Source organism: Camponotus floridanus, unplaced genomic scaffold (assembly GCF_003227725.1).
Source record: "Camponotus floridanus strain SB8 unplaced genomic scaffold, Cflo_v7.5 scaffold36, whole genome shotgun sequence".
Classification (NCBI taxonomy): Eukaryota; Metazoa; Arthropoda; class Insecta; order Hymenoptera; family Formicidae; genus Camponotus; species Camponotus floridanus.
The window spans coordinates 1,469,892-1,493,918 of NW_020229503.1; the positions used below are offsets into that span (position 1 = coordinate 1,469,892).

A 24,027-nucleotide genomic window follows, 5' to 3' on the forward strand; every position below is an offset into this window, starting at 1 on the left:
CAATAGAAGAGCGCAGACAAAGAAAGAGTCAGTGAATTATTATCTGCGCCCTTCTATTGTCCGAAGTTAACCGAGTGCACACGTACACGGTTTTTTCCTTGTGCGTAGCGAGCAGCGCATTATGAATGCTTCGAAACATCATTCTATCTTTATTCTCATGGAATGTAGAACAAAGATAGAATAATGTTTCAAAACATCCAGAGCGTCTTCCCGCCCGCAGCCTCGAATCTGGTATCACCGAAAACGCCGATCGCGTAAACGTTGATGGCAAGCAAGACGCAAAGATAGTCAAATAATTTCTGACATGTGCATGTACGCGCGTTCTATCAAATCGCTATATTGTAAAGTTACAGACAATGATAATCATACTTTAGTCTTTATTCTTAATATTGTATAAAATACAAATTATAAATTATTTGTATAATTATGTATAATCTAAAATATATAATAAATTATATATTTGTTGTTACCAAAAATGTTCCAATTTTTGTACAATTTAATACAACATCCTTGAAGGACTTTACATAATAAAAAAAACTTTTATCTGATTTTATCTAACTTTATCTGACAATAAATCTAATACATTTTAAGTATACAAGACTTTAGTATATATATAAAAAAAAATTCTACTTACATCTTGCATGAGTCTTCCCAGGTAGCAAGATGACGTCTCCAGACGTCTTAATGACGTACAATGACGTCATTAAAACGTTATTAAGATGTCATTTAACGTCACTCTGCTACCTGGGTTGTAACGAATGAGACAGTTTTCCAATTCATATTTGTATGTACAATTATAAATGTATTACATATATATTAAATGTAAGGAACATGTAGTATTTCGCTTTTTTAACAACAGTCTACTCTTATTATATGAAGAGTTAATTTAATGTGTTAATTTTTTCTTTTTCTTTATTTAATAAATTTTTTAATTTTTCTATTACTTTTAGAACATAAATTATATTGTTTAACGAAAACTAATGTTTCACAAATATTTTAATATATTATAATTATCTTATTGAGATACAAAGATAATAATATATATGTGATACATCCATGTTAAAAATATTAATATGCCATATATGTTTAAACTGAAAAAAGATTTGTGGTAATTTAATATATGTGTCGATTAAGATAAAATATTAATAAGAGAGAAATAAAATATTAATAAGGGAATAAGGAAAATATAGAATAAATATTTGGAATAAGGACAGATTAGGTTGTAAATAAATAATATCTAATATCTGGCTTCGCCAATAAGTAATATTAATATAATTAGACCAGAATGAAAAACAAATTGACAAATAAATAAAAGTATACATATAGATATTATTTGCGAAACCAGGTAGTAGCTTCATTTCAAATAACATGTATAACGTTTTTTATTTAGACTTTTATACATAAAAATTTTAATTTTTAATTGTAATTAAACATATCTTCTGTATCTGTACATAACACATGTAAGTGACTTTCTGTAAGTGATCTTCTGTATCTGTACATAACACATGTAAGTGACTTTTTTGCAATATCACTCTAAGTTTGAGATTCTAATCTCTTATAGTAAGTTGTCTCTTCTGTGTACTAATTTTCATGATTATTTAATAATTTTATCCATATTTCTTATTGTATGTGTCTTATTGTATTTCTTATTGTATGTAACATGGAACGTGTATTTAAATTCGAAGTTTAGAAACAAAAATTTATTTCTCATTGACATTATTAAGCATGACGTTAAGATTGCACACACAATTAAAAAAATTGCATAATGAAACACTAGTAAATTTTCACGGGGAAATCTATATGTAGATTTTCTTGAAATGTATGAGTGTGTATGTTACATCTCTTTTTCTGTAATTATACGTTTATATTAATTGTATTTTTATAGACATCTCTTTTGATTGTGATTTGTTCAAAATCACTGTTATATATTTTTATGTGATTTGTTATATATTATATTTGTTATATCTTCACGATATTCATTTACGATTTCATTGGATTTTTTTATTTTTATTTTATTTTTTAATTTTAATATAAACAATTGCCTTCATCTCTCTAATGCAAGATTGTTAACGTTACTTAATTTTTTTCTGCATTTTTTGTTATATTATATTTTATATTAAGCAAAATTTTTTATATTTTTTACATTTGTACTATTATAATAAACAAATTAAAAATTTTTTTAAATTCATTAATTTTTCTATCCAATTATAATGTAAATATTATATTTTAATTATATATTAAAATATAATTTAATATATTAAAATTTCAAATACTTGAAAAACTTAATTATATAAGTCGAAATATAATTATAAAATTAGGAAATTAAAGATTATTAATGTTATTAGAGAGACGAGTAAGTTCTATTGTTACAGCGTCAGGTAAATCTTTTCCCACTTGAGCGTCAAAGTATACTTTCAAATCTTCAACCTCTTTCTGCCAGAAATCTTTCGGAAGTCTAAATAATTCCGCCATATTTACATCGTTGAGACCATCTAAATTGATAGATCCTGGTTTTGGTAATAAGCCAATCGCTGATTCTTCAGCAATGTCTTCGCCGTCGATCCTTCGAAGGATCCAATCGAGAATGCGAGAGTTTTCACCAAATCCTGGCCATAAAAATTTTCCGTCTGAATCTTTTCTAAACCAATTTACATGAAATATTGCTGGTAACTTGGCATTCTTCACATGCACCATGCCTAACCAATGGGCGAGATAGTATCCAAAATTATAACCGAAAAAGGGTCTCATAGCAAATGGATCGTGCATGATTACTTTATCCTGTAAAATACGTTATATAGTTTTAATTGAAATCTCAATTAGTCTTCCGGAACTTTTCAGCTTTCTTAATCTTTAAATGTACTAGGACTGTGAATTAATTTTGAGGGATTTACAATAGATGGCGTAACTTATGCTATATCGTATCGGACATTTCTGTACTAACTATATTCATGTCAAAGCTCTGTCATTAGGCTTTACTTTTTATTATGTGTCATTTTGCTGAAGTGTAAACAACATATTTTTTCTCAGCTCCGAAGATGTCGAATTACGAGCCAACAAAACACCATTTGCAGGAAGTTTACTTTTCCTGTTTAATTCAAAGAAAAGTGCTGCTGAAAGTCATCGAGTGCTGTTGGAAACTTACGGTGAACATACTCCATCGATAAAAACGCGTGAGTATTGGTTTTGACGTTTTAGAAGTGGTGATTTCGATACAGTTGACAAAGAACGCCCTAGTCAACCGAAAAAGTTCGAAGATGAAGAATTGGAAGCATTACTCGACCAAGATTCATGTCAAACGCAAGATGAACTTGCTGAATCGTTGAATGTTGATCGCACAACAGTTTCCAAACGTTTAAATGCACTCGATGTGATTCAAAAGCAAGAAAATTGGATGCCATACGAATTGAAGCCGAGAGATGTTAAACAGCTATTTTTCACGTACGAACAATTGTTTCAACGGCAAAAAAGAAAGGGTTTTTTGCATCGTATCATCACTGGCAATGAAAAATGGATACGCTACGATAATTCTAAGCGTAGAAAATCGTGGGGTTTGCCTGGTCATGCATCAACATCGACGACAAGGCCGAATATTCATGGTTCGAAGCTCATGCTCTGTATTTGGTGGGAGCAGCTTGGTGTTGTGTACTATGAGCTGCTTCAACCGAATGAAACTATCACTGGTGAACGCTACTAAACACAATTGATGCGTTTGAGCCGTGCATTGAAGAAAAAATGGCCGCAATTCGAGCAAAGGCACGATAAAGTAATTTTTCAACATGACAACGCTCGATCACATGTTGCTCATGTAGTCATGTAGTCAAAAAATACTTAGAAACGCTGAAATGGGATGTTTTACCCCACCCGCCATATTCACCAGATATTGCTCCATCGGATTACTACTTGTTCCGATCCATGGAACACGACCTGGCTAAGTAGCGCTTCCAATCTTACAAAGATACGAAAAATTGGATCGATTGGTGGATAGCATCAAAAGATGAGTTGTTCTTTCGACGCGGAATCCGTATGCTGCCAGAAAGATGGGAAAAAGTAGTGGCTAGCGATGGACAATACTTTGAAAAATAATAATGTACACAATTTTTCACAAAGATTACAAAAAAATCCCTCAAAATTAATTCACAGTCCTAGTATTTTGAAATTTACATAATGTCTATAGAAATTGATGTGTGTTACCTTATGTTCAGCAGCAGCTGTAGTCTCAGATCTCATTGCAGCACCAATGAAAACGCCGTGTTGCCAACTTCTGGCTTGATAAACCAAAGGTATACCTTCCGGTCTTCGACCCCCGAATAATATAGCATCGATTGGAACACCGGCTGGATCTTCCCAAAAAGAATCGATAATCGGACATTGTATAGCTGGAGTGCAGAATCTTGAATTAGGATGAGCAGCTGGTTCTTTGGAACCTTTGAACCAATTGTTACCTCTCCAATCCGTCACCTACGATAAAATAAAAAGTTATTTTACATTTTTTAAAAAACAGTAACGTATTGTCTCGATCATTTATATTACTCTACTAATTATATTATTCAACAAGGTATATCGGTGATATACCTTGATATTATCATCGATTTCCTTCTCCATTCCTTCCCAATATACGCCTCCATCACTAGTAGATGCTACATTGGTAAAGATAGTATTTTTGAAGATAGTTTTCATCGCATTAGGATTCGTAGTCGAACTTGTACCAGGAGCGACTCCGAAAAATCCATTCTCTGGATTAATAGCACGTAAGTTTCCTTCATTATCAAATTTCATCCATGCAATATCATCCCCTACGCATTCGATCTTATAACCTGGTAGAGTAGGTTGCATCATGGCTAGATTCGTTTTACCGCATGCGCTCGGGAAAGCAGCGGCGATGTATCGTTTTTTGCCTTTAGGATTTGTGATACCCAATATCTGAAATGAAACGTGTAAACAGTATTTTGTTCTATATTAAGATGGATCTCAAAAGTAAAAGATTTCATGTTTTGACATCATTTACAATTTATGTAAATTAAACTTATTATGTTAAAATAGAAACAAATGATAACTTTTCAATATAGTAACTTTTCAAACAGATTGATGCATTTATTCCATTTTGGCATGAATTCGAAGACTCCCTCTTTCGTTAAAAATCTGTCTCTTGGTGTTTAATTTTTAAATTGTATTCTATACTGTTGCACAAGGGAAAGCAATTAAAGAAAAGGTCAGACTTATATTTGTGAATTTTTTTTCACAATAATGTCCTTATTTGGACCTTATTCGATATCGAATTCAGGAACTTTTTTAAACTATTTAATTTGGGGCGTGTTCCAAAATTCACTGCCAGCGCTGAAAATCTATAGTTCACGTTACGTATATTATATATTTTCTGCGCTGGCAGTGAATTTTGGAACATAGCCTTGATTGCCACATAATGGATCATCTTTCCTACAACTTAGATTTGACTTCTTTCGATTATCATTTGTTTTAGGTCACTGAAGACCTGAAGAATCATTTTGTAGGAAAACGATTTTCAGATACTACAAAATGTTACTTAAAAATGATTTAAACATTACAAGTCTGATTTTTATCGAGAGAAAATCTACAAACTTATACGAAGGTGAAATAAATGCATCAATCTTCTTCAAGATTATAATGAGAAAAATAATCATTAATTTATATTTTAACAATAAATTCAATTTATATATAAGTGATCATTATAATAAAAAATCTTACTTTTTGATTCACTCTATAATATATTTATATATTTATAAAAAGATAAAAAAGAACATACAAGCATATGTTCAGCAAGCCAGCCCTCCTTCCTGGCTATCGTCGAACCAATTCGTAGCGCGAGACATTTCTTTCCCAATAAAGAATTTCCACCATAACCACTTCCGTAAGATACAATCTCATTATTTGTCGGTTTATGAAGGATGATCGTTCTCTCAGGATCGCACGGCCATAAATAATTTATATTATTCTTTGAATTGTGTTTTGGAACGCCCACTGAATGCAAACATTTAACGAAATCGTCGTTTCCCAAAATTTCGAGCACCTTTTCTCCCATCCTGGTCATTATTCTCATCGAACAAACTACATAAATTGAATCAGTGATTTCAACACCGATTTTTGAGAACGAGGAACCTATGGGACCCATACTGAAGGGTATCACATACATGGTACGTCCTATGTAAAGATTTTAATTATTGTCACATGATATACACACAAAAATTGAGGCCTAACTCTGTCCACATGAAATATCTCCGCAATGCTGCAAGCGTTCAATTCCTGAAACACATATACTTCCCAATACTTTCGGACTGATTTTTATGGGGAACGCTAAAAAACATCATGTACTAAAAAAGACTAACCACGCCAAAAATATAAAGCAACGAATTATTGCAGCATGTGCGAAAATCAGTCCGGAAGTATTAAAAAGTGTACGTGTTTCAGGAATTGATTATATCGATGTAAACGGACGTCACTTCGAGCACTTCTTATGAGATAACAATCTAAAATATCAAAAATATTATTTTACTCCATTATTTATTCTAAACTCATCTGAATATCATCCGAATGATATTTAATTACAGGTCGTCGAAATCGTCTCAAAGTACGTTATCGAACTAAGGATAAAAAAGTATAGCATTAAAAAAATAGAAGTGACCTTGAAATATCTGAGATGCCTGCACTTTTTGAAAAAAATATTTTTACTACATTATGGCCCCTTTGATATACAGGGTGATTCTGAACAAGCGTTCATCTTTAAAATATCAAATTCTTGAATGAATTCTAAGACAATTTTTCCTCTTGCAAAATTTTGCCCGGAACTTAGTTTTTTAAACTATAAAGAAAAATAGTTTACTTATTACGGAACGAGTATAAGATGTAGGCAGGGACAAATGATTGTTACACATGTAACACATTGTTGATAACAATGAGACATTGTCCTAATACACATACATACACTCTGACACACTGTGTTAGACGAAAGCGAAGTTTTTTCTTTTCTTTTATCGTATTTACTTACGAATTTACTTACGCACTTAATCATTCACGATCGATAGAAATTTACTACCGATTACTAACGATTTATAAACGATTAACGCACTCAATTACTAACCACACACTCGTTATAAATTAATTATGAAAATGACACGAGAAAAAGAAATGTCTTATTGTTATCAACAATGTGTTATATGTGTAACAATCATTTATCGTCATATGAATCTCTATTCACAAGGTAAGAATAAATAATAAGTGAGAGAGGGGGGGAGAGAGAGAGAATTAACGTGCATGTGTGTATATGCATGTACATTCACACACACACACGCGCGCGCGCGCACACACTGATTGCTACTCATCGCGTATAGCAATCAGCTGCTGATCGCGACGTGCGCCCTGCGTAATCGCCTATATCGGACGGTGCATCGCGCCGTCCCTGCCTACCTCTTATACTCGTTCCGTAATAAGTAAACTATTTTCCTTTATAGTTTAAAAACAGATCCGGGCAAAATTTTGCAAGAGGAAAAATCGTCTTAGAATTCATTCAAGAATTTGATATTTTAAAGACGAACACTTGTTCAAAATCACCCTGTAATACAACTTTGGAAATTACAATTTTTTTCATATCTCTAAAAGTAGCGGAGATATTCGAGGTGGACAGAATTATTGCCTCACGCTGTATATATACAGGGTGTCAGGAAATTTTTCGCAGTCCCTAAGTGTGAAGGTAGATTAGCTTAAATTAAGAAGGAAGGTTTACTGTTTTGCGATATTTGCAATAATTAACAAAAAATTAATTAAAGAAGATCGGCCAATGCGCGTGGCTAGAAGTGCATGGTGGTGAAGGCGATCTCACTGTAACATAATGGCGGCGCGCGGCGAAGCGATGATTGGGGAGGGGAAGAACCTTCGCGCGCCTACACACTCATCGCTCCTCCCTTCCCCAATAAGGACTGTGAAAAATTTCCTGACATCTTGTGTATATATATATATATATATATGTACATATATACAGGGTGTAACTGAAAAAGCGCCCACGGAGCAAATAGCATTATTCCTGATTAAAAATTGAGTCGAAAAGTCCTGAATCATTTTTTTCTATAATGCTTAATAAAGCAGTAATTATTGAATAAAGTTGCTCCAATAAACCGACCTTTAGCCGACCTTTAGCCGGGTGCATGTCAGTGAGCTGCACGCCTGATAGTGTGCATGAGCGCTCTGCCGCTATGGCGCTATGTCATGCCACTATCGTGTAATATTCTTATGTGTTATAATAATGCGAAAAACTTTATTTGGCATTAAAAATCATATTTCTTCCGTCAAAAGCATTTCCATAAAGAAAATTTCAGCAAGGAAGCTAAAGATTGGTGTTTATTGGCGCAATTTACTCAATAATTACCGCTTTATTAAGCATTAAAGAAAGAAATGATTCAGGACTTTTTGACTCAATATTTAATCAGGAATAACGCTATTTGCTCCGTGGGCACTTTCTCAGTTACATATCATATATGTGTGTGTGTATGTTATGGTATCATCTGTCAAAAAAAACTATAAATAGACCTCGTTAAATCAAATTAAAAAGTCCTATACCATTTTACAAACAACCACGTAAAATTTCGAGATATTAATTAAAGAGGATCGGCGGAATTCACGTGAGAAGAAGCGCATAGCGAGAAAAGTCGTCCCACACAGTGGATGGGGCTTACTCACGAACGTAATGCTAAAGCGGCGAAATATGAAAATGGCGATGGCGGTAACCACGTGTAGCAGCGCGCTATCTCTCCCCTTGTCGCGCGGCGGCAGACAATGTTTGACACGGTGGGCCATGCTATAGCTCGAGTGGTCGAGCGCTTCTCTCATTTGTCTAATTTTAATAATTAATATTTCTATTATTATTGGGAAAATCGTTAAACGGTATAGGACTTCTTTATTTAATTTACTACTCTCTATCTCCTCACAAGTGCGTGATAGTGTTCAGGGATATCCTGTATATATATATATATATATATATATATATTGTTCATATATAAAATATCTAAAAATCAATAGTTGTTAATAGTATATACTATGATTAATTTGTAGTCGTTTTTTTTTCAATGATAATATTAAAAAAGGCCACCATTTTTTATACATTTTTTTTATAAAATTTTTTTACAATTAAACCTTAAATTAAAATTTTATTAAAGTAAACGTTATTTGAAATTAATTAAAAAATATATTTTCATAAATTTTTTAGCTTCACAAAATTAAATTTACGAAAAACGCTCCTTTTTTTCAATCATTTCCAACTTGAAAATTATTGATGGCTTGATGTTTCATTCTAAAAGTGCTTTAAATTGGATATTCTAATAAAATTAAAAATATAGGAAGATTGTTTTGAAACATCTTGCATAATTCATATAATACGCGCATCTCAATAACAAATTACGAAAATGCAATAAAACTACTGACCCTTCATACAGTTTGGAAACCGTTCTAAGATAGCTTGTTCCATGTCATTCGGAGAGATCCAATTTCCAAGTTCTCCAATTATACCTTTACGTGGTGTAGGAATAGTGTCGCTTTTTAAATCTGTGCAGATGAATGTACGTTTTTCGATGCGTGCCACATCCGCAGGATTAGTTTTTGCTAGCCAACTGTTGTACATTAAAAAAAATAAACTTTAAATATTTACCTTTACACAACTAGCCCCAAATGACTTGACCTTGACATATATTATCAAGATCACTAAGTGACATCCAAAAGGCGTCACTCGTTATTTATTAAAAAGTTATAAACAAAAGAAGTTTTATAAATTTTATAGAACTTTTGCATCATACAATAATAGACCTTTCAGATAAATATGGAGAAAAGCTCACTAATGACCTTGACCTTAACATATGTTGTGAAGCTCATTATTCTGAGTCATACACCGTATGAATTTTGTAGCGGTCTCTCCTCGTTCCTGAGATATGCGATTTTCAAAATTTTATACTTGTCATCATCTTTTCGTTACATTCTAAATATGTTTATATTTTTCTGTTTACATTTCCCGTGGTCATCTTTCTGAATATTCAAAAGGTTTTAGCCGCTTGTTATTTATTAAATAGTTATTAACAAAAGGAGTTTCATGAATAGAATATAATTTTACCACATCATGTATGTTCAAGAAGAAATACATATATTTAATAGAATATATGTATTTGTAAACTTTGCTTTGTCTTGCAAAGTACATACATGGACACCGCATGTTTCGCCCCTCTCCCCCTACGGGGGGCTCCACTTTCGGAAGATATTACCTAACCCAACCCGTGTCTGAAGTATGAAATATACCTGGCTTTGCAAACTAGAAAATTGCAAACTTATATAAACCATATGAACCATGTAAAGCAAAATATCATATATCAAGATATTTCCTACACTTCAGACACAGGTTGGGTTCACATGCGGGTCAACATGCGGTGTTCATGCATGTACTTCGCAAAATGAAGGAAGTTATATATAAACACTTACTAAAAGTTTAAGTAAAATAAAAAGTACAATTTTTATTTAACGAAACTAAACAATACTTCTATAGTTTAGCGACATGGAAGGGACAACGAGCAAACATAAACAAAAAAATATAAACACACAAGTACAATATATTATAAAACCGTGATGAGCAAATGTAAACAAAAAATGTAAAACATAAATAGGATATAATGAAAAAATGACATAAAAGTATGAACCTTTTCTCCATATTTATCTGAAAGGTCTATTATTGTACATGATGTTCAAAAATTCTATAAAATTTATAAAACTTCTTTTGTTTATTTTTTTAATAAACAACGACCAATGACTTTTGGATGTTATTCAGGACCTTGCTAATATATGCCAAGGTCAAGTCTTTTGAAGCTGGCTGTGTAAAGATAAATATTTACCAAATAAACATTTCCAATTGGAAAGAATAAACAAACATAACAAATCAGTAAGTTTTAAATATTTTGAAAATTCTGTGATTTTAATATCTGATATAATATATATCTTAATTATTATATGATAATTAATTAATTATTATATGAATCTTAATTATTATGTTTCTCATTAAATTATAGACCAGTATAGAGATGAAATCATCGAAAAGTAAATTTTAAAAAATTTTAGATATTTCATATATTTTATGTATATAGGATATTCGGAAATTCAACGACAAATTTTCAGAGATTATCGGGGGCATCATAAGAATCATTTTTTGCAAATGAACTTGTGGTTGGAAACGTATCATTACATCGCTACGGCATACGGAGTATTCGAAAGAGTCGGGACCTTGAAATATCACAAAAAATAGAAGTTTTACAAAAAATTGTTTCAAACAAAAGTTGGGTATAAAAGGTATAAAAAAGTCTATTTACTGGCGCCATGTGTTTGACCTCGGATAGCGTCGCCAAGGTTACGACAAGGCCATCTTAAATTTTTGAAATGGAATCCTCTACTTTTTATTGCATATTCTTGTAGCCCTTCTCGAGACCTTTTCAAAGCACTAATTTTACCAACTTTAAGTAAGTCGTTTCGAAATTATCGAACTTTTCATGGTAAGTTGGTTTTTATTCTCGAATATCTCTAATAAAAAATGATCCAAAATATCATACGCATAGGTCAGTTATAAAAGTAGATCCACTATCATTTACCACTTCTACCTTTATTCGTGGATAATAATACGATAACTACAGTCATCGACTTATCAGGAAAACTTTATAACTTCAATAACTTCGAAACAGCTTACTTAAAGTTGGTAAAATTAGTACTTTGAATAAGACTCGATAAGGACTACAAGAATGCAATAAAAAATAGAAGGTTCCATTTCAAAAATTCAAGGTGACCTTGGCGACGCCATCCAAGGTCAAACACATGGCGCCAGTAAATAGATCTTTTTACATCCTACAACTTTTGTTTGAAACAATTTTTTGTAAAACTTCTATTTTTTGTGATATTTCGAGGTCCCGACTCTTTCGAACACTCTGTACGCCGTAGCGTAATGATACGTTTCCGAGTTCCCAAGTTCATTTGCAAAAAATGATTCTTATGATGCCCCCGACAATCTCTGAAAATTTGTCGTTGAATTTCCGAACCTGTATATATTTTCTTTTTTTTAATATGGAATGTTAAATAAACAGAATGATTTACCACTATTGTACCAAATGTTTATATTATATAGAGGATATCTAAAGGCAAATTTGGCTATAAACATGAAATACATAATTATAGAGTTATTATAGAGTTATTATAGAATTATAGAGTTATTATTGTGTTATATTTGATTGCATGGCGTCGCGCGTGCTCGAAACGTATGAACATAAAAACACAACCAACCGTGAAGATATTCGACAAATTGCTTTTATTTTAATTAGTCCTACAATAAATGCTCGTAATAGTGACCCCCAGCTTCATTGTAGGCAGTGGCTCGGCAGATAAGGAATCTATGAAATCTATTAGGAATTCCAACAGTTTTTGTTATTTTGCTGAAAGAACAGCAATAATTATTAACGTCTGTTTTGAATTCTAAATGATTACAAATTATGAAGTTAGAACTTTTATTATTTAACGATGATCTTTACGATCGTATTTATATTCACATATTTTGAGCGTAACAAAGTGATAGCATCATAACACTATGCATTTCCCATGTTTAAACGACAAAAATTGATCCTCTGAGTGTTTTCTATATGCTACTAACGTTTAGCATAACAGTGGTAAATCATTTTATTACATTTTGTAACGTATACAGAATGTTCTAGAGCGATCAGCTCTATCAGCTTATCAGTTTTTTTTAAATACGCATTTTCGTAAAAAATGTTCCATACAAAAGTAAAGTTTTAGGGTTTTAAGCGACGCATTACATAGCTATACCATGACTTTAAACGCGTCATCAAGGTCATGTGAATATTACTTTGAACTTTTTAAACATCCATTTTTTATTACATATTTTTATAACTTACTTTAAGAGCTTTCCAAAACACTATAATAAAATATTTTTTTATTAAGTACTTTTTGAGACTTGAAATAATTCCTTAATTTCATATAAATTATAGGGTCATACTGGTATTGTTATGTAATGCGTCACTTAAAACCCTACAATTTTCATATAAAACATTTTTCACGAAAATGCGTATTTAAAAATTAAATAGTTATAATTTTTGTTTACTTTTTAGTATAAAAATATAATATATAACTAATGTTATCAATATGTAACTAGTGTTTATTTCAACTTTATTCTGCTGTGTGTGTGTGTGTGTGTGTGTGTGTGTGTGAAAAAGATAATCAATGTTATAAGAAATATGTGTTATAAGAATAGTTTGTAAAAGCTCTCATTTTGACTATTAATTCCTTAAATTTGATTAAACGAGAAAGTTAAAATTTAACAAAAATATATAATACAATGAAATATTGTAGCGAATAAATATAAAGTACTCACCAATTTTCATATTTAGGCAAGCTCTCGATAGTTCCAGTTTTCTGGAGAATTTTCAGCATTTGCATATATTCAGTGTCTGTACCATTGCATATATAAATATCTTTAGGACAGCAAAGCGAGGCACATTCTTCGATGTAATGGCGAAGTTTCGATGAAATTTTTATCGTGCATGCGTTTAGTAACGGTACTTTACCAATATAATCATATCCATTATTAATTACTGGATCTTTCGCGGCGTGAGTTACAATAAATTTTGACATTCTAAAAAATATATATATAAGTACATGATTTATAAATACAACGTTGCGCTAATAAAAATACATTGCAAATATATTATCTTATTCATTTGTCGTACTTTCTCTTCCTCTCTCTCTCTCTTTTTCTCTTTTTGTCAATAACTATTCTTTAAAAGTTTCTTTAAAATTTATATTTAATTTTTTCTTCAGGAAAAAATATTTGATTGAACGATATCGTTGTAACTTAAGAATCTGGCTAATGAATCAGAACTAAAGTCACCCAACTGAAAAAATGTTCGGGAAAGAACTGATTATAATTCAGTAACTATGGTCTGTTTTTAATATTTTGGATTTACTGTTCACGACTCGGTAAAAAAATTCTGTTTTAGATAAAATCCTATTTAGATAGCCATGCTAATTAATAAGTAGGTAATTTAAATTTTTAATAGCAAACGTTGTTAAAAAAGCATTTTGCAGACGAAAAATAGCCAGAAACTAGGCAAAACGAATCATAAATGATAACTAGTTTATGTCTAGTCAAAGGTCAAAATATTTTGATTATTATTTTATGGTCAATAATTAGTTAATAATTTGATAGTACAAATTGAATAATAACTAGAATGCATTGGTATTGAAATAAGATAATCGAAAAATAAATATTTTATGAGATATTTTATAGTTTGCGTAAATTTATGTCAACTTAAAGTGTAAAATATCTTGTAAACTATTTAATTTTTGGCTATACTTATAACTTTTTACATGTAATATTAGGAAGAATCGATTTATATAGATAAATTAGTGTAGCCCCATTTAAAAATACTAGGTTAACCTTCACTTGATCTTAGTTCCTACACCCAAAATAATATTTCTTTTTTCTTCCTCCAAACCCTATAATTAAACCCAATAATATTAATTATAAATTATAATATTTTTATTTGCAACATTTTTTTGAAAACGCATTTTTTTGTTTTCGAAATATTACGGTATCTAAGTTAAAATGAAACAGTTTGTATATACAGGATTTGATAAAGATTGGACCAACGTTCGTGGGAAAGTAGATCATAATAAATTGAACAGAAAAGTTCTTTACTATTTTGCAAGTTTCGCAATAATTATTAAAATATTAATTATATGTATAATAAAAAGAACTGACGAATGATCGTGCGTTTTGCACGGTTATATTGTGAAATGTGTGCTCTAGGTATGCCAGTGACGAGTAGCAATGAAAGCCGTGCTCTGACTCTTGTCTTTTCGTTTCGTGCGACACTCGCTATTGACATGTCGAGAGCACATATGGATTAGCTGCATGAAACGCATGTATTTGTCAATGTATTTTAATTAATATTTTAATATTATTGTAAAAATTGTAAAGGAATTTTTAATCTATTTACTGTGTTCCCCCCTCCCCCCACTCACGAAGATTGATTCAATCTTTATTAAATACCCTATACGTGTGTATATACGTGTCCCACCTAGAAATGGCCACCCTCTTTATCTTTTAAACTAAAAAAAAATAGACTGTAATAAATATATAATATATATAAGAAATTAAATGGCTTGAACTGAACTTTATTGTGAGTATAGTGATTAATTACAAAATTTATCTGTATTGAAAAACGAAGAGATATGCATAATTTTTTTATAATAATGTAGATATTTTGATATAATAAAAGTTGTAGCGCTGTTTGAAACAAATATAACGATGTATGATTTAATGTAAATATTTTACATATTATATGAGATTTTCCGGCTTGAAATATCGCGGGCGACGTTCACCATTTCATTTTCGACCCTGCTATATAGCCAACTTCTAACTCGTGCATTAGAGGTTGACATATGTCATGTTGTCATTTAATCATGATACTCAGTGTACGAAAAATATAAATTATGTTTGTACATAATTATTATAAAAACGTTAAGTGTGTTCTATAAAATGTTATATCTAAAATATTATATTATGTCTAAAATAAATAAATATGTATACGCGTTTATTAATCTTAATAATTTAATTAAAATATTAATAATAAAAATTATGTTAAAGTCACAATTTTTAAAAATTATTTGTTTTATGATTTATCAAAATTTTATGTTTATTAAAAAGTATTTCACAAAAAAAAGCTACTTTGTTATTTACAAAGTTTGTGTGGTTTATGCCAATGTGTCATATAATTTATTAAATGTCCCATAATTATATTGATTCATAAGTTTTCTATTTATATTTTTCGTACACTAAGTATCATGATTAAATGACAACATGACATACGTCAACCTCTAATGCACGAGTCAGAAGTTGGCTATATCGCAGGGCCGAAAATGAAATGGTGGATGTCGCCCGCAATTATTCAAGCCGGAAAACCATAATATGTAAAATATATACATTAAATCATACATCGTTATATTCGTTTCAAGCAGCGCTACAACTTTTATTATATTAAAATATCTACATTATTATAAAAGAATTATGCATATCTCTCCATTTTTCAATACAGATAAATTTTGTAATCAATCACTATACTCACAATAAAGTTCAGTTCAAGCCATTTAATTTCATATATATTTGTTATGGTCTATTTCTTTTAATTTAAAAGATAAAAAGGGATGGCCACTTCTAGATGGGACACTATATATATATATATATATATATATATATATATATATATATGTATATATATATATATATATATATTTATACAGCCATATATATATACATATATATATACAGCCTGTGGCAATTAAAATAAAATATGTATATATATATATATATATATATATATAATATATATTATTATATATAATATATATATTATTATTAAACAAGATAACGAAAAATGTTGCATACAAAAGTTTTATTACTTTATAAGATGATATCATTGGTTTGATCTTGGGTCAATGCGCCAAAGTTATATGGAGGTCATTTTTTTAACCTCATTTTTCATTGTATATTCTTATAACTTATCCTGAGAGCTTATCTTTCCAAGATACAATAATAAAGTATTTTTTTATTAAGTATTTTTCGAGAGTTGTGAAATTTGAAATAATTTTTTAATTTTATATTATAAAATATCTGAAATAATTTTTTTTTTTTTTTTTGAATTTGAAATAATTTTTTAATTTTATATTATAAAATATCTCTTTTTTAAACTATAAAATATCTTCTAAAATATTTATTTTTCGATGACCTTACCTTAACATTTTTATGTTTAAAATAATGGAATCAATTGGTGTAAAAAAACTAATACTATAATATTTAAAAAACTATAATAATAGTATAATAGTTGTTCTTAAGAAAAACATGTAATTTGCAATTAACAGTTAATTTTTCTAAACAAATATGTGTTTTCTTTACATCAATTGATTTTTTTCATTATTTTGTACATAAAAGTATTAAGGAGTAAGATAATCAAAAAATGAATATTTTACTAGATATTTTATAGTTTATATAAAATTAAGAAATTATTTCAAGCCTCATGACTTGAAAAGTACTCAATGAATACTTTATTATAGCATTTTGGAAAGCTCTCGAAATAAGCTACAAGAATATAATAAAAAATGGGGAGTTCCATTTAAAAAAATCAATTTAACCTTCATATGACCTTGAGTACTTCATCCAAGTTCAAATTCTTATCATCATTAGGTACATTTTATTTAATCCTACAACTTTGTTCCTTACATATTTTTCATTATAATTAATCGTTTTCGAGATATTTTAACGTTCCGGAACTTTTTGAAGACCCTGTATATATTTTAAAAAGATCGTGTTTTTTAAAGCATTGAGCATCCTTACAATCATAAATCATAACATTGAAATGTCACAATTCTAGTAAACACGATTACCATATCTCAGAATTGCTAATTCTATTTAAATAAATTTTATTCAAACTGGTCACAATCGAAATTTTGCATCTGTTATATTAGAAAAATATTGTTAAATTTTTTATTATGGCCTTATTTCTCATGAGGTTATTTTAATTGTAAGTTTATTTAACATAAAATTTCAGATAAGCTACTTGATAGCGCCTCGATCGAAAGCAGTGACTCTCAACGATTCTCACATTCGGTTCTTTCAGTTCTACTTGATGGAATAATATGCTATCGCATTGCTTAATTAGTTATATAATTAAATATTATTATTTTTTGATAGTTTCATGTTCATTAATCATGTTACATTAAGTATAATAAAGTTTAGTTAAATCTTAATATTCTCACCTATTATATTTCATCAGCTGGTAAAAACACATTCAAGTTTTAATAAAAACATTAAAATAAGAAAATATCAATGACTTTATAATAAGATCAATAATATTAGAATTACAAGTAATTCCACTGTAATCGTAAGTTCTTCACTTACAATATTTTCGAATTTTGTTTTTCAGATTCAATTTATTACTTTATTAATTTAAATATTCAGTTTTATATATTATTTATTCATATCATTCAGAGATAGAAAAAGCTAAAAAGTATGATATGTTCGAGTCGTTTGATATGTTTGAGTCAAAATAATATCATTATAATAAAAAAAATCATAATAAAAATTTAAACTCAAATTCTCTTATAGTAATTTTTCTTTATTTTTTTCAAAGGAAGAGCTTTTATATGTAATAAATTTAAAAGAAATTTCCGATATTACGAAAATAACATATATTAATAATGTATGATTTAGGAAAAATTCCTATTTACCATTATTTAGAGAGAATTGGATTTATATCTCTCTCTGATGAGTTATGTGACTGAACACGAAATATATGACGTCGAGCACAAACAAGACTTAAAGCTCTTGTGTTCTGATTGCAATCATATTGAATTATAATATCAGAAGCGAAAAATTGTTTTTTTCTTGCGAAATATATCGAAATAAACAAGTATTTTTTTGTATGCCATCAGTCTCGTGTTTGATAGTGTTATTAATAAAATATATTGAAAACATTGTTTTATGTCATTCTGTATTAATAAATGCATATATAACTAATCTGTATGTGTTTTACATATGCGAAAATAAACTTCATGACACTCGATAAATATTTATTAATTTATTAAAAAAAGAATCTTAGGCATATCTTATTTATATTATAATGTAAATATGTTACAACAGAAAAAGTTCACCTGTTTTTTACTTTCTGACATTCAATATCATGTCAACGAAAGAATCTAAAAAATTAATATATATTACATTCTTCGAAAGACAAAAAGATAATAGATAAAATCAACTCGAATTATATAAATTAATAATGTTTCTTCTGTCTATACCTATTCAAATCAATGTAGAATGATTCTTCTTTGAAATCAAATTTATTTTAATTCTATTAAATTATTTGTCAAAAAGTTGACAGAGATTTTTCTCTTTCCTAAAGAGTGTTATTGTTTTGTTTTATTTTTACAATATATTATACTATTTTATATGATATGTACTTAAGGACTAGAAAAGAGAGTAGAAGAAAAAAGACTAAAAAAAGAAGTATACTTACTGTGAATTACAAATATCCACAGCATGCAGCATCTTATTGCCTTTTTCGATCGTAAGTACAGTTGATGCGAAGAAATGCACAAAACGATTAATCTTCGGATAATGAATCGAAGTTAAGTTGAGCGAATTGCCATCAATGAAATATCTGAAGAAACTCTTCTTACTGTCAGATCGTCGCGACATTTTCGTCAGATTCTTCCAGCTGTTGCAAAAGGGCTTGGACAGCATATTGTCAAAATTCTGGCTTTATATACGATAACTGAATGTATTTTGTTTGTAGGCGATTCCTAGTAATTTTTTATTTAATTGGTTGATAAGGAGAGTTTCACTTCATTAGATTTCCAGTTAATAGTGGGGAGCGAAATTATGACATCTCAGACAATCTTATAAAAACGATAATTGCGACTAAGAATTAGCTGACACGTTTTTGAATGTCTCACGTTATATCCTTAATAATCTATGCTGTTTCAAGAAAATTATTCGATGGCAATTAGATTCGTATTAAATCGAAATCGGTCGAACGGACGAATTTTATACCGAAAGCCGTTCTCACTTTTTTATTTTTATACGCTTGCCTATCGACTTTCCGCTATCTGTTTCGCGTGAATGACTTATTTACCGTCCGTCAAACAAGTAAGACCACTATCCGCAATCCACTTTTGCACAATTATCCGGCTTCGATGGAAAGATCGTGTCTTTTATTCGGATACTTGAGAGCGTTCAGCGTTCCGTGCAAAACATTGATAAGTAATAATGAGATCCATAGAAGAATTTTACTTAATACTCGTGTTTACAAGTAGAAGATATATATGTCACTTTTGTCGGAAAGAATTATAGCATCAAGATTATAATACCGTTATCGGAAAGTCACATTTACTACATGTAACATAGAGTTTTTGATAGTCAATACATTTATATATATGTTAAAAGTATATATATATATATATATATATATATATATATACATACATACATACACATATAATACACACACACACACACACACACATATTATGCGCGTGTGTGTGTCAAATACATATAATATATATATTTGACATACACGCACATATATTTCTATTTATCAATTTATATAAAGATATAGATTTATATAAAGATTTATCAATTTAGATAAAGATATATGAAAAACAATAATAATAGACATTTAAAAATAATTATACAATAATAATTATAATAATAATTCTATAAGAAATTATATAATAATTTGTCAAAAATAAATTTATATTTTTTATAATTTTTAAAAATAATTTTTTATTTACTTTTACAATTTCATATTTTATATTTTTTGTAAAATACATTTTTAACTGATGTTTTCCGATTTAATACAATATATCTATTTGATTTCAAAATTATTTAAAATCAGAATAAAGTAGAAATGTAGAAGAAAATATTACAACTGTAATTTATGTTATATGATAAAAATATATGAAAAATATATGTGTGTGTGTGTGTGTGTGTGTGTGTGAGCGTGGGTGTGCGCGCGTGTGTGTGTAAGAGGAGGAGAGAGGTATAGGTGAATGAATGAAATTGTATGCATATGTAGAGTACTTTATCTATAGAAAAAAATATTAATCTAATATTACATGCTTCAATGTGAAAAGAAGTATAAAAGACACAAGAAAAAATTATGATTTTTAAATAAGAGAGAATTAAATCTACAAATTAAATAATTAAGTAGTTGTCTAAGGGTATATTATTAATTATATCATATTTATATGTTTTACATAAAAATTTAAACAAATTTGTGTAAATTTTATCTATTTGTCGATTAAACTTATACGTATAAAAAATATGATGTATATATGCATATTTTCAATTATGTTATTATAAAATAAATAAGAAAATAGATCGTTTCGGCTTTTCAAAATATTTTATAAGCGCTTTTTCTCATTTTCTTTCTCTCTTTTTCTTGTACAATTGTAAGATTGTAAAAATACGTATTAAAAATATTAAATCTTTCTTCATGCACGTGAAATAAAATTAATATCTTGTTTAATTTATATTGTGGCTAAAATAATTAAGTAATTACAAGTAACTAGAACGAAATATTAATAATATAAAAGATCTCGGTGTAACAAATCGACTTGCATAAAATATGCTAATATGCTATCGTTAAAAAATTAATTGAAAAGATAACAGAAATCACTTCTTTCACGTACGAAATACATAGAATAAATGATGCAATAAGATTTAAAATTTTTGCTACATGTGTGTCTTTTATATTCAAGAAATATATATAATGACATATATATATTATATATATTTCTTGAATATAAAAGACATACATGTAGAAAATTTTAAATCTTATTGCATCATTTATTCTATGTATTTCGAACGTGAAAGAAGTGATTTCTGTTATCTTTTCAATTAATTTTTTAACGATAACATATTAGCGTATTATGCAAGTTGACTTGTTACACCGAGATTTTTTATATTATTAATATTCCGTTCTAGTTACTTGTAATTACTCAATTATTTTAGCAAAAATATAAATATATATATGTATATATATATATATATATATATATATATATATATATATATATTGATAAATAAACAAAAATGTATATCTGTGTACACAAACGTGAGTTTGCTTTATTATTTTAATAAAAACGTGAATTGGTATTATCATCTCATTAGATCTTTTATAGCAAGACATCGGATTTGTATATGTAATTATCGCGTCCAGACAGTAGATGGACTACGGACTATAACTCTGGAAAAAAATACTATATACAGTGCCTACCAAAAGTTTCGACGATCGAATATTTCATAAACTATGCACTTTAGAAAGAAATGTTTCAGACAAAAGTTGTATTACTTGAAGAGAGCCATAAGATGATGTCATTGGTTTGAAAAGTCGTTTGAAGATTACGTGAAGGTCACCTTCAAATTTCTTTTTTAAATAGAACTACTTATTTTTTATTGCATATTCTAGTAGCTCACGTCGAGAGCTTTCCAAAATACTGTAATAAAGTATTTCTTCATTCAGTGCTTTTTGAGTTATGAGGCTTGAAATAATTTTTTAATTTTACATTAACTATAAAATATCTAGTAAAATATTCATTTTTCGATTATCTTACCTTAATACTTTTATTACAAAATAATAAGAGGAATCAATTGGTAAAGAAAAAATATAGTTGTTTTAAAAAAAAAATATATGTAATTTGCAATTAACAGTTACATATTTCTTTTAAAAAATAACTATGCGTTTTCTTTACACCAGTTGATTCCTCTCATTATTTTGTACATAAAAGTATTAAGGTGAGGTAATCGAAAGTGAATATCTATCTAACAAGATATTTTACGGTTCATGTAAAATTAAGAAATTATTTCAATTCTCATAACTCGAAAAGTACTCAATGAAGAAATACTTTATTATAGTGTTTTGGAAAGCTCTCGAAATAAGCTGCACGAATATGTAATAAAAAATAGGAAGTTCCATTTAAGAAATTGACAGTGACCTTCACGTGACTTTCAAATGACTCTCCAAGGTCAAATCATTGTTACTATTTGATGGCTTCCTTCAAGCCATACAACTTTTGTCTGAAACATTTCTTTCTAAAGTGCATAATTTATGAAATATTCGACTGTCCCGAAATTTTTGGTAGGCACTGTATACATATATGATATATTGAGATTATGACCAGTCAGTCTTTGTTAGTAACGGTTACATGATGCACAAAGTTCAAAGTTTCACAAGCTATGGATATAACTGTGTTTATATCTTGCATAAATCATGATTTATGCAAAATATAAACTTATACATTAACTATACGATTTAAAAAAAATATATCAAATTTATAAATAATTATTTCATATATAATATATAATATAATTTTTAATAGAATATAAAGTATAAAATAGTTTAAATATAAATATAAATGTGAATGTGAATATGAATATGAATATGAATATGAATATGAATGTGAATATAAATATGAATATAAATATAAATATAAATATGAATATAAATATAAATATAAATACAAATATAAATATAACTATAAATATAAATATAAATATAAATATAAATATAAAATGTACGTAAAAATATTGAAAAGGTCATATATTTTATAATATGGAAAAAATAGCGTGCAACTTTTTTTAAAAAAATGTTTTTAAGAACGTGTCTGATATTAAATAAACATAAATTGTTCAGTAATATAATGATTTAGTAATATAAAAAATACGTGCAAAGTTATTATATTTAAAGGTTAAATGAAATTGTGTAGTCGACCAAACTAGCCAGAAATATAATTTATTCAATACGACGTTTCGACCATATGATTGTGGTCCTTATCAAAAAAGTTATTATATTTAAATGTTCAATAAATTCAAATATTTTATGTCATTCTACTTATACTTAGCATGTATACATAGCAATGTTTTGATCACTGAAAATTTTAAAATTTTTCAAGAACTATGTATGTCAATACGTATAATATTTCGTATTTATTTCTTAATCATAAACACGGGAATGGCAAATCAGAAATAACAGAACATATTCATATATATACACATATACATACATGTATATGCATGTACGCGCTTTGACGTTACTAGAGGCTCGCCCGTATAGCTTAGATAAGATATATTTATCAGTGAAATTGCATAAGAAAACTTGACTAAGAGGCTTGACTCTGTCATTAGAATGATGTACATATCGATACCAATTTCACAAGATAAGAGAGTTCAAATTCTAATGAAAATTTATTTCTTTATCGTAACATTAGTATATTTCCTTGATTTTATTTTTTTTATTCATGTATGTAATTCATTTAATCTACTCATCTATTTTATTTTCTATATATACATAATAATGTAAAAGGCAAAAATGCCTTTAAGAGGAGCATACAAGATTAAATGAATTACATACATCAATAAAA

The 24,027-nt window shown here is 28.6% G+C and overlaps 1 protein-coding gene across 1 annotated transcript; it reads right to left on the bottom strand.

The window, feature by feature from the left end:
• Positions 1 to 2,317: 2,317 nt before the first annotated feature.
• Positions 2,318 to 19,860, bottom strand: LOC105255874 (phosphoenolpyruvate carboxykinase [GTP]). The gene is made up of 7 exons (XM_011265400.3): positions 19,122 to 19,860; positions 13,424 to 13,684; positions 9,445 to 9,629; positions 5,780 to 6,174; positions 4,573 to 4,920; positions 4,192 to 4,458; positions 2,318 to 2,778 (listed from the first exon to the last, which is right to left on the bottom strand). Exons 1-7 carry the CDS (start codon positions 19,346 to 19,348, stop codon positions 2,323 to 2,325), a joined length of 2,139 nt encoding a protein of 712 aa, XP_011263702.1. The 5' UTR covers positions 19,349 to 19,860; the 3' UTR covers positions 2,318 to 2,322.
• Positions 19,861 to 24,027: the final 4,167 nt, after the last annotated feature.